The following is a 13,506-nucleotide window of genomic DNA, read 5'->3' as shown; positions in this document are numbered from 1 at the left end:
CCTTTTTGAACTGTTTGGCTGTCTCCTAATTGTCATTTTTGCCAGTTCGAGATGTTTTATCCTGCCATTCCTCTTTTGTTGGTACTAATTCTCCTTTCCATTTTCTGGCAATTACCGGTAATATTCTTGCTGCTGTTGTAGCATATAGGAATATTCTCATTTTTTTTTTTTCATTTGGAATATCTGAGTCTAAAATGCCCAAGAGGAAGGCTTCTGGTTTTTTATGAAGGTTTGCTTAAACATTTTTTTTTTCATTTCCTCATAAATAAATCCCAGAAATTCTTGATTTTTTGCAGCCCCACCACATATGAAAGTGTCCCTTCTGCTTGTTTACACCTCTAGCAAATGTTAGATCTTGTTTTATACATTTTTATACAGTTTGCTGGGAGTTATATACCACCTACAGAACATCTTCAGCAAATTTTCCTTTAGTGTATAACAAGCCGTAAATTTCCATTCTTTCCCATGCCGATAGCTTGATATTTTTACCAAAATCTTTTGCCCACTTAATCATTTCATCTTTCACCTCTTCATCTTTCACCTCCCACTCTAAAAGAAGCTTGTACATTCTGAATATTACTTTTTTTTGTTTTGTATTAATTCTTTGTCTACTTTTGATTCTTCCGTTTAAAAACCCTTTTCCCTGTCTATCTTAAAAACCTCATTTAATTGATAATATTGTAGCCAGCCCATTAGGTGATGTCTTATTTCTCCGAATTTTTTCACTTTCAGTTAATTATCTTCCTCTTCTAATGGGTCTTTATATGTGGCCCAGTTTGTTTCCATATGTTATCTTTTCACTACAATGGCCTCCAGAGGGGATAGCCACCAGGGAGCTTTTGGTTCCAATAAACCTTTGTATTTTTCCCATACCTTATATAGTGGCTTCCTTATAACATGATTCAGAAAGCCTCTTAGGAATTTTAACTTTTTCATATCCCAGTCATGCGTGCCACCCAAAACGGTTATTGAAACCTTCCAAATCTAGTAGTAAATCTGAGTTCTGCAATGTCATCCAATCTTTTAACCAACATAAGCAAGTTTCAGGTCTGGCAGTACAAATCCCCCTCTGTTCTTGCTGTCTATTAATAATTCGTTTTTAATTTTAGGCTTTTTGCACTGCCACATAAACCTTGATAAGTCTTTCTGCCATATCCTGAAACATCCCACCCCCCACCCCACCATCACTGGGATCATGTGAAACATGAACATCATCTTAGGGAGCTCATTCATTTTTACTGTGGATACTCTCCCCCAGAGCGACAGGTTCAGCCTATTCCATATTTCTAAATCCTTTTTAATTTCCTTCTATATCTTTGTGTAATTATCGTTGAATAGATTGTTGTTTTTAATTGTAAACCAAATTCCCAGGTATTTGACCATGTTAACCATTGTCGGGCCCAAAATTATTTGCAATTCTTCTTTCTCTTGTGCTTGCAAATTTTTTGCCAACAGTTTGGTTTTATTTTTATTTATTTTAAATCCCACCACCTTCCCACATTCAAAAATTCTTTCTAGTATTTTTGCTAAACTTTCTGCCTGGTTTTCGGTAGTTATTATCAAATCATCCGCAAAGGCCTCGGTTTTGTATGACTTACTTCCTGCTGCTATTCTTTGTCTTATTGCAATTGCCAGTGGTTCTAACACCATAATAAACCGTAGCGGTGACAGTGGGCAACCTTGCTTGCTAGTCCCTTTCATTATTTTAGAACTTTCTATTATTTCATAATTTATAATCGATTTTGCTCTCTGATTTTGATATAGTGTCTCAATGCCTCTACTGAAATTCTTCCCAAAACCCGTAATTTCTATATACTGTATATTTTTCATATAGCTCCAGGATATGTAATAATAAAAATAAATAATAAACCTTTATTGTCACTACACCACCTGTGTGCAGTGAAATTAAATGAGCCCACCTCCCCCCCACACACACACACATAGATACACTCAGTCTTGTTCCCACTCTGTATGCTTGTCGGAAGTCAATTGTACCACTAATTTTTTCCATTCACCAGCCCAACAGCCCACAGATAAAAACTGTTCTTTAACCTGTTGGTGCGGCTGACTATACTTCTATATCTCCTGCCCGAAGGTTCCTACCTTAAAGAGGTGCTGGCTGGGGTGTGAGTCGTCCCTAAGAAGTTCCCTCGCTCTCCTGAGGCAGTGGTCTCCTGCGATGTCATCTAGCGGACTCAAAGGACAGCCCATGATATGTGCTGTATTCACCACCCTCTGTAGGGACTTCCTGTCCGTGGCTGTCAAACCAGTGTACCACACTAATACAGTATGTGTCAGGGAACTGCCTCCTGGCCCGCCGAGGGGAACGGAGGGTCCAATTCAGGAGCAGCACCTCTTCCAGCTAGTCCGCTCAATATACAAAATGACCTGGGCAAAATTGCAACAAAAGCGCTATAAATGGCATTTTGATGAGAACTGGGTGTAGAATAACATATAAAAAAAATTAGACAAAATTCCTCCACGCCTTTACAGACCGTAACAGCACATCCAGAATATTTGGGATAGGAAAAGGCAAATGTTTCGACAAACTTATCGCAGATAATCGACTTTGTGAATTAGCATCGGCATTTTGTTTGAAAGATCAGTTACATATCAATATAGAAGATGCTGGTCAGAAGGCGATGGTTATACTTTTTGGTGGGAAAGTTGATGATACCCTTGGAACATTACGACATTGCATACTAGTGGACAAAGTAACATCAGCAACACTCTTTTGTTGCACCAGAATGTCTACCACCAACTACATCTGCAACAAAATTCCATAGCTTTCGATCATATTACCAGATAATGGAATGGTCATGCCATAACGAGGGTTTACGACCTAATGACGGGTTGGATTATAAAGGAGGACAACCAGCTTCACCCTGTGATGTCAGACATGGCCCCTGCACCTGAAAGTCTTTTGAAAGTTATCCACTGTAACTGCACCACTGGTTGTAGTACATTCCGTTGCACGTGCAAAAAAAGTAGTTTTCCATGTTCAACAGCTTGTGTTCAGTGCCAGACCATTGGTTGTGAAAATGTGTTGTTGATTGAACATTGTTCTGATATAGAAGATGATATGGATGACTGATAAGTTCTGGTTCAAGCGCCTTATTGTGATCTTGTTTCAATGTAACATTGCTTTCACTTTGTTGTTTTTAGCAAACATTTAAATACAGAAATTATGTAGCCTAATAACTAGATCAGTGACAACTTTGCATTAAAAAACATAAGATGTACACAATCAAGTTTAGAAAACTAATCGACATACAATAAAATACAGCAAGTCGGCCATTTTGAAATCACGATTTCTCAGTGTTCCTGTCAGTTAATTTTGTCTAATTTTTTATATGTTATTCTACACCCAATTCTCATCAAAATGCCATTTACAGCGCTTTTGTTGCAATTTTGCCCAGGTTCCAGTGTTTTTTTTTCCCGTAGTTTGCCCAGACTAAGCGGGGAAAGCCACTAGACCTCCAGTGGGGAGGAGAGGGAAGGAACCAGCCAGGCGGGGAGGGGGCTTAGGGATGCCACTGAGAGCCCCAGTGCCTCTTCTAGCCAGGAGCCACAATCAGGGAGCCTGGCGGGGAGAGGGCTTGGGGATGTTGCTGAGACCCTGCGCTCACCTCGCCCGACTGGTCAGGAGGGAGGCACACCATTTCCAGCACCCCAGTTGCGCAGAGGGATGAAACGCAAGGAGGGTAGGAGGAGACTTGGGGTGCCGAAGTTATTATGCTGGGGGAGAAGCTGGAAGGGGCCACTCCCAGATTCTGCCAGCGACTGAGACAGACATGCTTTTTGTAGCTCTCCACTGTAAATAGTTTGCACAATAAAACTGCAAAAGACTGTTTGGGCTCCTTCTCCATTACTCGTGAAGCACCTTCACGCGGACCTTACCTTACAGTATGAGAGGACACTTTCTATTGTGGAGATTAGGCTTCCTGAAGTATCCCTGCCTAAGAAGGAAATTTATGATTTTCAGTTTCAAGACATTTCAATAATTCCACTATCATTGATAAAAACTGTGTTTATTTTTGTCTTGACTTTTAACATTTTGCACCTTATAATTTGGTTTATTTTCACAAGTCACTGAATTATTCATTCTGTAAGCATCTCTTGTACAGCATAGCCTCTCTGTTCAGCATTCAAAGACAATTCTTGATTGATTGATTGATTGATTGATTGATTGATTGATTGAATCTTTATTGCTAGAAGCTAGAAGCCATCACAGTTGGTAACAGTGCATAGAATAAAAATAATTAATTTAAAACTGAACAACAGCAACAGCAACAGCAAAGCAAACATACCAAAATGTAAAAATCACTCTTGCCTAAATTAAGCACTCTACATCTCACACTTCCCCTTACGATACTTGTCTTTGTGCCTAGCTCTCAACTTACTTGCGGGGGGGGGGGAGACGGACGTTGGTGTCTCCTCCTTCACCTCCTTGGCGGCGGTGCCACCGGAGGCTGCTTCAACCCTCCTTTGCCTCCACAGCAGAAGGAGAAGGAGCCAGCCACTGATGATGCTCTGCAGTCCACTCTGCACTTTGGACATGGGGTGGGTGGCCCCCCTACCCAAAAAATAGGGGGGCGCGCAAAAGGGCATGGCCCCCAGGACCTGGGGTCCCTGTTTCAGGGGCGAGTAGTGTATAAAGCCTGAGGCAGAAGTGGGCAGAGCAATGGATGTGGCTCTTACTTTTGTACTATAGACTACATTCCAGCCGCACAAAATCCAAAGGTTTCTGCACACACGGCTTCTCCAGGAAAGCAAGAGGCATTATTGCAGTTCAGGGACACGTTCCAGCCAGGCAAAAGCATTCAACAATCACATTTCCAGAAGGTGGAAGAAGCAACAAGGGGATCATCTATGTTGGACCTGGTCCTCACCAACAGGGAAGAACTGATGGACAAAATGAAAGTACAGTGGTACTTTAAGAATTTGTTCTGGAGGTCCGTTCTTAACCTGAAACTGTTCTTAACCTGAAGCACCACTTTAGCTAATGGGACCTCCTGCTGCTGCTGCGTCGCCAGAGCACAATTTCTGTTCTTATCCTGAAGCAAAGTTCTTCACCTGAAGCGTTATTTCTGGGTTAGCGGAGTATGCAACCTGAAGCGTATGTAACCTGAGGTACCACTGTACTTGGAAACTTGAGAGGAAGTGTTCATGTCTTCCTAGGTTTCATGATACAGAAGCAAGGCATAGATAAGTGTCGTCAGACATGTAGTCAAAGCGTAGTCTGGACTTCAAGAAGATTGATTGCATAAAGCTTAAGTAGCTACTGCGTGAGATCCCATGGCCACAAATACAAAAAGAGAAGGGAATCCTAAATGGGTGAGAGTTTTTTAAAGGTGAAATATTGAAGGGCAAAATGCAGACAGTTCCAACAAGAAAGAAAAGTGGGAGGCATCTAAAGAAACTGGTGTGGTTGCATAAGAAGCTTACAGATTAACTGAGATTTAAGAAGGAGTATATACAGGTAGCTGACAGTTGCAGGAAGAAGGTTGGGCAGGCAAAAATTCAGAATGAGCTCAGGCTTGCAAGAGAGGTAAAAAATAATAAAAGGTTTCTTTGGCTAAGTCTGAAGCAAGAGGAAGAACAAGTAAATGGTAGGTCCTTTGTGCGGTAAAGACAAAGAAATGCTATTGAGTGATGGAGAGAGGGTGGAACTACAGTGGACCCTTGTTACAGGTAGGTAGCCATGTTGGTCTGCCATAGTCAAAACAAAATAAATACTAGAAGGAATTTTTTATTTTATTTTGTGGACCCTTGGGTTACGTACCTCTCTGGATACTTAATCTTTGGGTTGTGAAAGGAGCAAACCCGGAAGTATTTTTCAGGGTTTCAGTACTCGCACACATGCAGAAGTGCCACGTGCGTGTGCAGAAGCAGCACCTCTGGTTACGGATTTTTTGGGGTGCACACGGACCATCGGAACGAAATAAATCCATATCCAGAGGGTCCACTGCACTCAACACCTACTTTGCAACTTTGTCTTCACCCAAAAGGAAAGATGCTCTACCTGGTGATAACAGATGTTATGTAAGGATGCTGTAAGGAGAGAGAAGCAGCCCAAGATAGGAAAAGAGGTAGTAAGGGAACACCTAGCTACATTAAATGCATTCAGATCTCCAAGGCCTGATGAGCTGCATCCAAGGGTACTAAAGGTACTAGTCTCAGAGCCCTTGTCTATGATCTTTGAGAATCCTTGCAGAGCAGGTGAGGTTACTGCCAACTGGAGACGGGCAAATGTCCCCATCTTCAAAAGGGGGGGGAGAAGACCCAGATAACTAACTACCAACTGGGTTTCTCAAAAACAAGTCATGCCAAGATGGTGTCTGGGTTGGCCACAGGTGGTGAGTTTCACCACTTTTTTTCCTACAAAAAAGCACTGTCTTTATCCAGTCCTTCAGTCATTAGACAATCTATGGGAGAAGACTATTACTATGATTCCCCCCTGTGTCCTATTGTTTTTTATTATTATGCTACATAAATTATGTTTTTAATATTGTACACTGCCCTGGGATCTTCAGATAAAGGGTGGTATATAAAGTGAATTCTTATTCTTGTTCTTATTACAGTATTTAGGCCATTCTTTCAACCTCGGGAGTGTGAAATTATAAATAGTTGGGGACTGAAGGATACTGTTCCAGCTGTGGCATGGTTGGTAGGGCAGTTCTTTTTGGCTGTGCCAAACTAGTTTTTTACACACTGTACTGCAGAATGCAAACAGGTATAAATGTGTTTTCCAGAGCACCAATATTGTGTATTGCATAATGTGTTCTGCCTGCTGTCATTGAATTGAAAGCAGCGCATTCAGGGAAGAGGGCAAGCAGATGTTTGCATGTTAATCATTTTACATACAGCAATTAGTGTTGTTTTTTTATCCTGATGTGTAAGCCATCTACATGCTAAAATTTATACTATTAATCTGAGTCTTGATCGGATCAATTTTTGTATACACTTACAGATAATTAAAAATTTGGAACGGAGGGAAATCTATTTTTATTTAAGAGGTGTGTTTGTGCCATAGCAAGCAGTATCCTAGAGGCATTCCTTGTATGAGTGCAAGAGAAGATAGAATGCCACTTCTCATAGGATGCCTGCCTTCTTATTCATAAGAATTTAAGATTAAAAATCATCAGAGGTTGCCAGATCAAGTGTGAGTATCTTTCTGGCTGATCTCCAGGAAGCAAACTCTGGTGCCATTTCTGTATTCTAGCCAATGAAGTGCAAAGAGTCTGGGAGTCTAGTATCTGGGCTGTCCTCCCTCCCCGTGCCTTAGTTCCTTTCACCACAACGTTTCTGGCGAGGTACCCGAAAGTTGCCAACTTCTTCCCGCTGCCGGGGCTCCTGTGCACAGCTGCCAGGTGCTGAAGCTTTTCCTAGCCCCCAGGCTCAAGTGACAACGACGATTTAGAGGCAGAGAGAGATCGAGAGATCATCATCACCTGTTGGATTTCACCGTCTCTGTGTGTTAAAGACACAGGGGACCTCTGCGAACCAGCAGCAGCTAACGTGTGCATTAGTGGCAATGGAGGCGCTCCTCGTTTTCTAATAATGCAAAGGGAGCCTAGCCAGTCTCCCAGCCGAGGGAGCGGAGAACCTCCAGAGTCACGCGGGGGAGGGGGCCGATCCAGACGCTGAGGATCGGTCCCTCCTCGCCGGGGTTTTCTCGCTTGCTGCCCACCCTCTTCTCTCTTCCCCATCCTTTTCGCCTTTCCTGGTCCAGCAACAGCGTTTTCGCTTTCACAGCTGCTGCTGTTGCCGCCGCCGCTGCCGCCAACAGCAAGCCTAAGTGATCCGCTGTCTCTCCTCCTCCTCCTCCGCCGCCGCCGTCCCCCCCCCCCCGCCGATCTATTGGAGATGGGATCGCCTCCAAAACCTTAGCATGCTTCTTCGGCACGGGGGGAACCGACACCTCATTTGCTGAGCCAGCCACCGGCAGCTCCATCTCCCCACTGACCACCCCAGAAGAAAAACAAGGTAGGCCTACCCCCGATTATTTGCAGAAGGCAATAATAAATGATGAAGGTTGAGTCAGCCTTACAAATGCCACCCTCTCCCCGCGACACACACACACACACACCATCCCCGTAATTGCTCTCTATCTCTCTGTGTCAGCAATTGAGGTGGGGCCTCTCACCTTGGAATTCGCCTCGTCCGTCGTCGTCTCCCACCCCCACCCCCCACCCCGGGCGTCCGAAGAACCCTTTTCCATTTCCGTTTATGCCTCTCTCTTTTAAGAATTTCCTCCTAGATGAGTGACAGCTTTACGCTGATTCTTTCCCTTCCCGATTCTGACACATTCCAGAGGACTAGGAATGATTCTGTTATAGGAAAATGAGACCTGTTCTGCCTTTTTAAGACTCCCTTCTTTGTTTTCTGCCTGCAGGTGCTGTTGAACAGTAACCATCCCTCTCTCTTCTCCCCCCTCTCCTTGCAAATCCCCCAAGAGAGAGAAGCTATAATAACAAAATCATTGTCTCAGAAAGGGGAGGCGGAGGGTTGGTGATGGTTCTGGTGGTAGAATGAGGGCCTTAACTTTGCTTAACATCTTGAGATACAACAAAGAGATTGTGGGAAGTTATGACAGGCAACACCCTGAAATATCAGTGTTTCCCCACCTCTGTGACAACAGATACACTTGAGAGCCTCTGGAACCTAATGGTGTGCCTAACAGCTTCTGAGCTGGGTGACTTTATGTGGTCATCAGTTACCTACCCAAAGTTGGCAATCAAATAAGAGAAGTTATGGGAAAAGTCAGGAGTGGACTCTTTGACCCAAAGCAGAGGAACATTGCTAATTAATTTAAGGCAAAGAATTGGAGAAAGGTAGTCAATGCAAGGTTTAAAGCCCCACTCACACTTTGCCAGTTAAAACAATGAAATTGGTCTAAGTACTAATAAGTGCGCCCATCAAACTGGCAGATCCGTGTGTTTAACAGTCAAACATGACCATCTGACCTGCATTAATGTCCAGCAGTTATGGAGCTTTCAAAGCGTTTGTTGTTCCTTTTTTTAAATAGTCATTACTTTTGTTCAATGCAATTAAAAAATGGAAAAAAATAATCAATGGATGTTAAGTTTGTTGTGATTCTGTCATGGATGTTTTAAGCTGACATTCCTGTACTGCAGGGGGTTGGACTAGACCTTCAAATTCTACAGTTCTATGATTCTGTTGTTCCTTTTTAATTCCCCCGTAACATGTGCACATGAAGAAGTCATCATTTATTTATTTTTATGCAAAGGGATTTGTGAGTTTGACATACATCCTTAGTATTAGGGAAGCATATTTAATTGTTTTGTAACAGGGCATAGAACAGGTAAAACTGACCAGAGATTGGGGTGTGTGTGTGCACACAGGAGCTGATAAATAGGGAGGACTCTATCTATTGTTCAAGATGTCAGGAGTGGCAGAACTTCAAGCAGGAAATAGAAACTTTTTGACAGGAGGGTGGGTGGAGTACAACGGATTTTTTTTTTTAAAAAGGAAGAGAATAATTTGTCAGATAAGTCTGGCTGTGAGTTTTAGGAATCTAACAAAATGAGTGCAAATGTATTGCGGCATAAGCATTTGCACCACATAGCAGCAAGCTCACTTCATTGGATGTGCTGGACTCTAAGTTCCATCAGCCCAGCCAGCATGACCAATGTTCAGGGATGATAGGAGTTGTAGTTCAACAACACTTGAGGTCACAGTCCCTCCAACTTGCATTATACTTGGCCTATCTTCTGACAGCTGAAGATCTTTCTCCTCCCATCCACTGCTACGAATTTTGACCAGATATCGCCCACACCTTTCAAAAGTTACCCTTACCACTAAGGGCTAGAAACTTGTCTGTTCCCAGAATTCTCTGGGGCAGGTCTTCTGGCTTTATATGTATGTGGTGTGAACACTGCCTCGGGTATGCTAGGCAGGTCAGAGCAAACGACCTCTAAAGGGTTGTAGTTTTGGGAAGTCTTATTTCCATTTGGATTTGCTCTGGGCTGTGCAACTGAAGGTTTATCTGGGGTGAACCTGACTGAAAATCTTGTATTCAAGAGTGAAGTAAGGACAGCTGGGTCATCATGTGACCTTGTGGTTAGAGCCTCCAAACAGTACACAAAGGGAAAACTGGTTCATTTGAACAAGGTTAGTTCCACATGAAGCATTTTCTCTGCAAGTAACATTATTAATTTTATGCAGTTATTGCAGAGGAAACCAGATGATATTGCTGCCAAACCATTGCATGTCTGCGGGGGAGGGGGCCCTCCCATCTGTTTTAATATCCAGTTTGCAGTCACTTTCCTGACATCTGATGCAAGTTTAGTAACATGTCCAACCTATCCAGGAAACCCTTGCAAAGCCTTATGGAGGCTTGTCTCTGCTTCTGGCCTAACAATAACAAAAACAATAGTAATATCATTATTGTTATTACTATTGCACTTACTATTTGTTGTTTTAACAAAAAGCAACCCAAAGAAATCTACAAAATATTAGAAAGATTAATTGATTTGTTTGTTTTTAAAGTCCATTTGTTGCCCTTGAATAATATATTTTCATGGCATAATTACAGGCCCGCTCACCCTTTTCGTACATGGCATTGCGGGACAGAGGAGGCTTCAATGGGGCCCCAATGAAGGAATTCAAACTGGCTGTACCCTTCCTGATAAGCGAAGGGGGCATAAGCCCTCTCTGCCTACCAGGAACCGGATCCTAGCCTGTACCCTGCTTTGGCAAATGAGGATGCTGGCTGGGACTTGGGCTGTTCCAGGGATGGAGCTGACAGTGGGCTTCCCTCAGATCCGCCCCTTGCCCATTTAAGCAGCCTACACCTGGGGCACAGCTTGTTTGTTCCTGCTTCCGGTTTTCCCACCCACCCACCCTTGGTTTAAGCTGATAGTCAATGACTTTGTTGTGGCTACGGTGGTCGCCCTTCTTCAAGGGGCCGGGTAGGAATTTGCTGACCGGGCTAATTGGCACTGACCTAGTGGTTTTGCCTACCTCATAGCAGGGGCAATCCTTTGTTTTGGACGGAGGGGAGGTTGTAGTCTCCACCTGCCCCTCCAAACGCTGGGTATCCCGTTAAAGGGATACGGGGGGGAGTGGCCATGTCCACGTGCCCTGGTGGGGCCAGGGCTGAAGGCGCTCCCCCAGGTGGCGGTCCCTGCGGGGGTCACTCTATGGGATGTAATTCTTAGGAACCCCCGCTTGGATTGACCACACATCAGTTTTGGCCAGCAGGCCGGAAGTATTTGAATTGCCCCATGTCCAAGCCAAACCTCTTTCATCTGCATTCATTAAAGTTCTGGCCTGTTTTGTCTAAAAACCAGTCTCATTGGTCTCTTATTATACAAGTTGGGGTATGGGAAGTCCGATGCCTGGTCCTGCAAGACATAATTAGTCTCCCCAAACACAGTCAGCCCCTTTTAATTAATTGTTTCCTAATGTGGAATGAATTAATATTTAATAAGAAAATGTTTTGATGGTTAGGGCTGTTAGTAGGAAACAGCTAACTAAAAGCTTCTTTAGCTCAGAGCTACCAGGAAATGATTAACTAAAGGGCCAGTAGCTGGGAGAAGTGGAACTACTGCTGAATGGGACTTCTGAGTAAACATATTCTAGGACCTTGCCTATGAGGACAAACCTTGAATGAATTAATTCTGCTTCCATCTGACTTTGGAAGAGGAGTCTCTTGGCGTCACTAATGGGCCATGAGGGTAGAAGCAGCCCAAACTCAATCTCTGCATGAAGAGGGGACTTAGATTTTTTGATGTTCTATATATTCCCAACATAAATGCAGTTATTGCAGTGAGATACCCAAGGCAACTCTATAGTAAAAGCCCTGAGCAGAAGTATGTCAGGTGTCTTTTCTGCCTCCATAATGGGCTAGTGCAGGCATAGGCAACCTTCGGCTCTCCAGATGTTTTGGCCTACAACTCCCATGATCCCTAGCTAACAGGACCAGTGGTCAGGGATGATGGGAATTGTAGTCCGAAACATCTGGAGAGCCGAAGGTTGCCTATGCCTGGGCCGCTAGTGGCTCCTTTTATTGCAATAGGCATAGCTTGAACAGTGAGGAACAAAAACCTGAGTTAGAGAAGCATTCAGGTTTTCAAAGCTGTAAGAGCAAGCAAGGGTTTTTTGAACAAAGCTCCACATGTCAGGAAAGGAACCCCTGTAACTCCAGAGCTTACTCAATGACAAACCTCAGTAAGTGTGACATTGGGATGGAGTTCTGTACGCAAGTCTCCTAAAATGCTGCAGAACTATTAGGAGAACTTCCAGCAGGTCCCTTACAGGGCTAAGAAAATGCCCTAATCTTCACTGAGCAAAATCAGGGCACTGTGATTGACAAGGGTTCTTTCTATACATCCATCCATGGGCGGTTGTTGTGCAGCTCTGCACTTGGAGATGACAAGTGCACAGTCTTACAAAAAAAAAATTAAGCAAAAATGGCAAGAGCCACTGGATAATGATAGCAGTGGGGAGTTGGTCATAGAACCAGTGGTGGTGTAGTGGTTAGAGCATTGTTCTCAAAGGGTGTGATGCGCCACACTGGTGCGGCAGGAGAGAATGGCAATTGTAGCTGGAAGATAAAGGACAATCAAGGAAACATTTAAACATTTCATTGTAGTATCAAAATATTTATTATTAATTAAAAATTGTGGTGTGGCATGAGCAAATTTTTATTCTGAAAGTGTGGCAAGTGTGGAAAAAAGTTTCAGGATTAAAGCGTCAGACTAAGATCTGGGAGACCTGGGTTCAAATCCTCCCTCAGACACATAGTTCACTTGGTAACCTAAGGTCTGTCACTATTTCCCAGCCTAAAATACCCGGTACTCCACGGAACGATTTAGAAAGTGATCGGTAAATCAATTTATGATAATAGTTGTGATGATGTTAATCCAACATTGCAGATCCTGCATTTAGCAGAGGGGTTGGACCTGATTACCTCTGAGTGCCCTTCCAACTCTCTAAAAGCCCATAAGAATCTAAGTAGAGTCTTGCTGTATCAGGCCAGTGGCTCATCTAGAGTCCATGAAGTGATCAAGTAATTCCTGCTCACTCCCTTTTCCATTTCTAGTGTTCCAAAGCAGATATGCCCTCATGAGCGTCTGTTCTAATGCAGCCAATGGTCATGCAGGGATGCTCTTTCACCCTCCCCAGATGTCATGAGTGGCATGCCACCGGCCAATCTCGTCGCAACAGCACCTCCCATGCACAGTCTCAGGTAAGAACTCCTGATATTTATTGGTTCCTGTGCTCTTTAGGGTGGGTAGGGATGTCTTTGTTTATATGTGATATTGTTATAAACTGATTTTGCAAAAGCTTATAACTATTTTAAAAAAGTGAAAGAAAAAATACAGTGAAAGAAAACAACAGCTTAACATATTTGAGCAGCTGGGGAAACCCAGTCAGATGGGTGGCATATAAATATATTAATATTATTACTATTATGGGGGAAAGCAGGTGGCTAATGAGGGGGCGTGGCCTGCAGGGAGTTCCAGGGTCCAAATA

The 13,506-nt window shown here is 43.4% G+C and overlaps 1 protein-coding gene across 8 annotated transcripts in view; it reads left to right on the top strand.

The window, feature by feature from the left end:
• The first annotated feature begins 7,844 nt into the window (after positions 1-7,844).
• Positions 7,845-13,506, top strand: part of DRP2 (dystrophin related protein 2) — a 65,291-nt gene continuing 59,629 nt past the window's right edge. For 5 of the 8 annotated variants that reach the window (XM_033137280.1, XM_033137281.1, XM_033137277.1 and 2 more), the window contains exons 1-2: positions 7,845-7,989; positions 13,073-13,219. In XM_033137280.1, coding sequence (XP_032993171.1) covers positions 13,112-13,219 — 108 coding nt within the window. In that variant the 5' untranslated portion in view covers positions 7,845-7,989; positions 13,073-13,111. Of the gene's footprint in view, positions 7,990-8,396; positions 8,489-13,067; positions 13,220-13,506 lie in introns of those variants that run through there. The other 3 variants (XM_033137285.1, XM_033137278.1, XM_033137287.1) reach the window with 3 other exon arrangements.

Source organism: Lacerta agilis, chromosome Z (genome assembly GCF_009819535.1).
Source record: "Lacerta agilis isolate rLacAgi1 chromosome Z, rLacAgi1.pri, whole genome shotgun sequence".
In the NCBI taxonomy this organism is placed as follows: domain Eukaryota; kingdom Metazoa; phylum Chordata; class Lepidosauria; order Squamata; family Lacertidae; genus Lacerta; species Lacerta agilis.
Note: the sequence above shows the minus strand (reverse complement) of the source record. Positions and strands in the feature narration are given on the sequence as shown.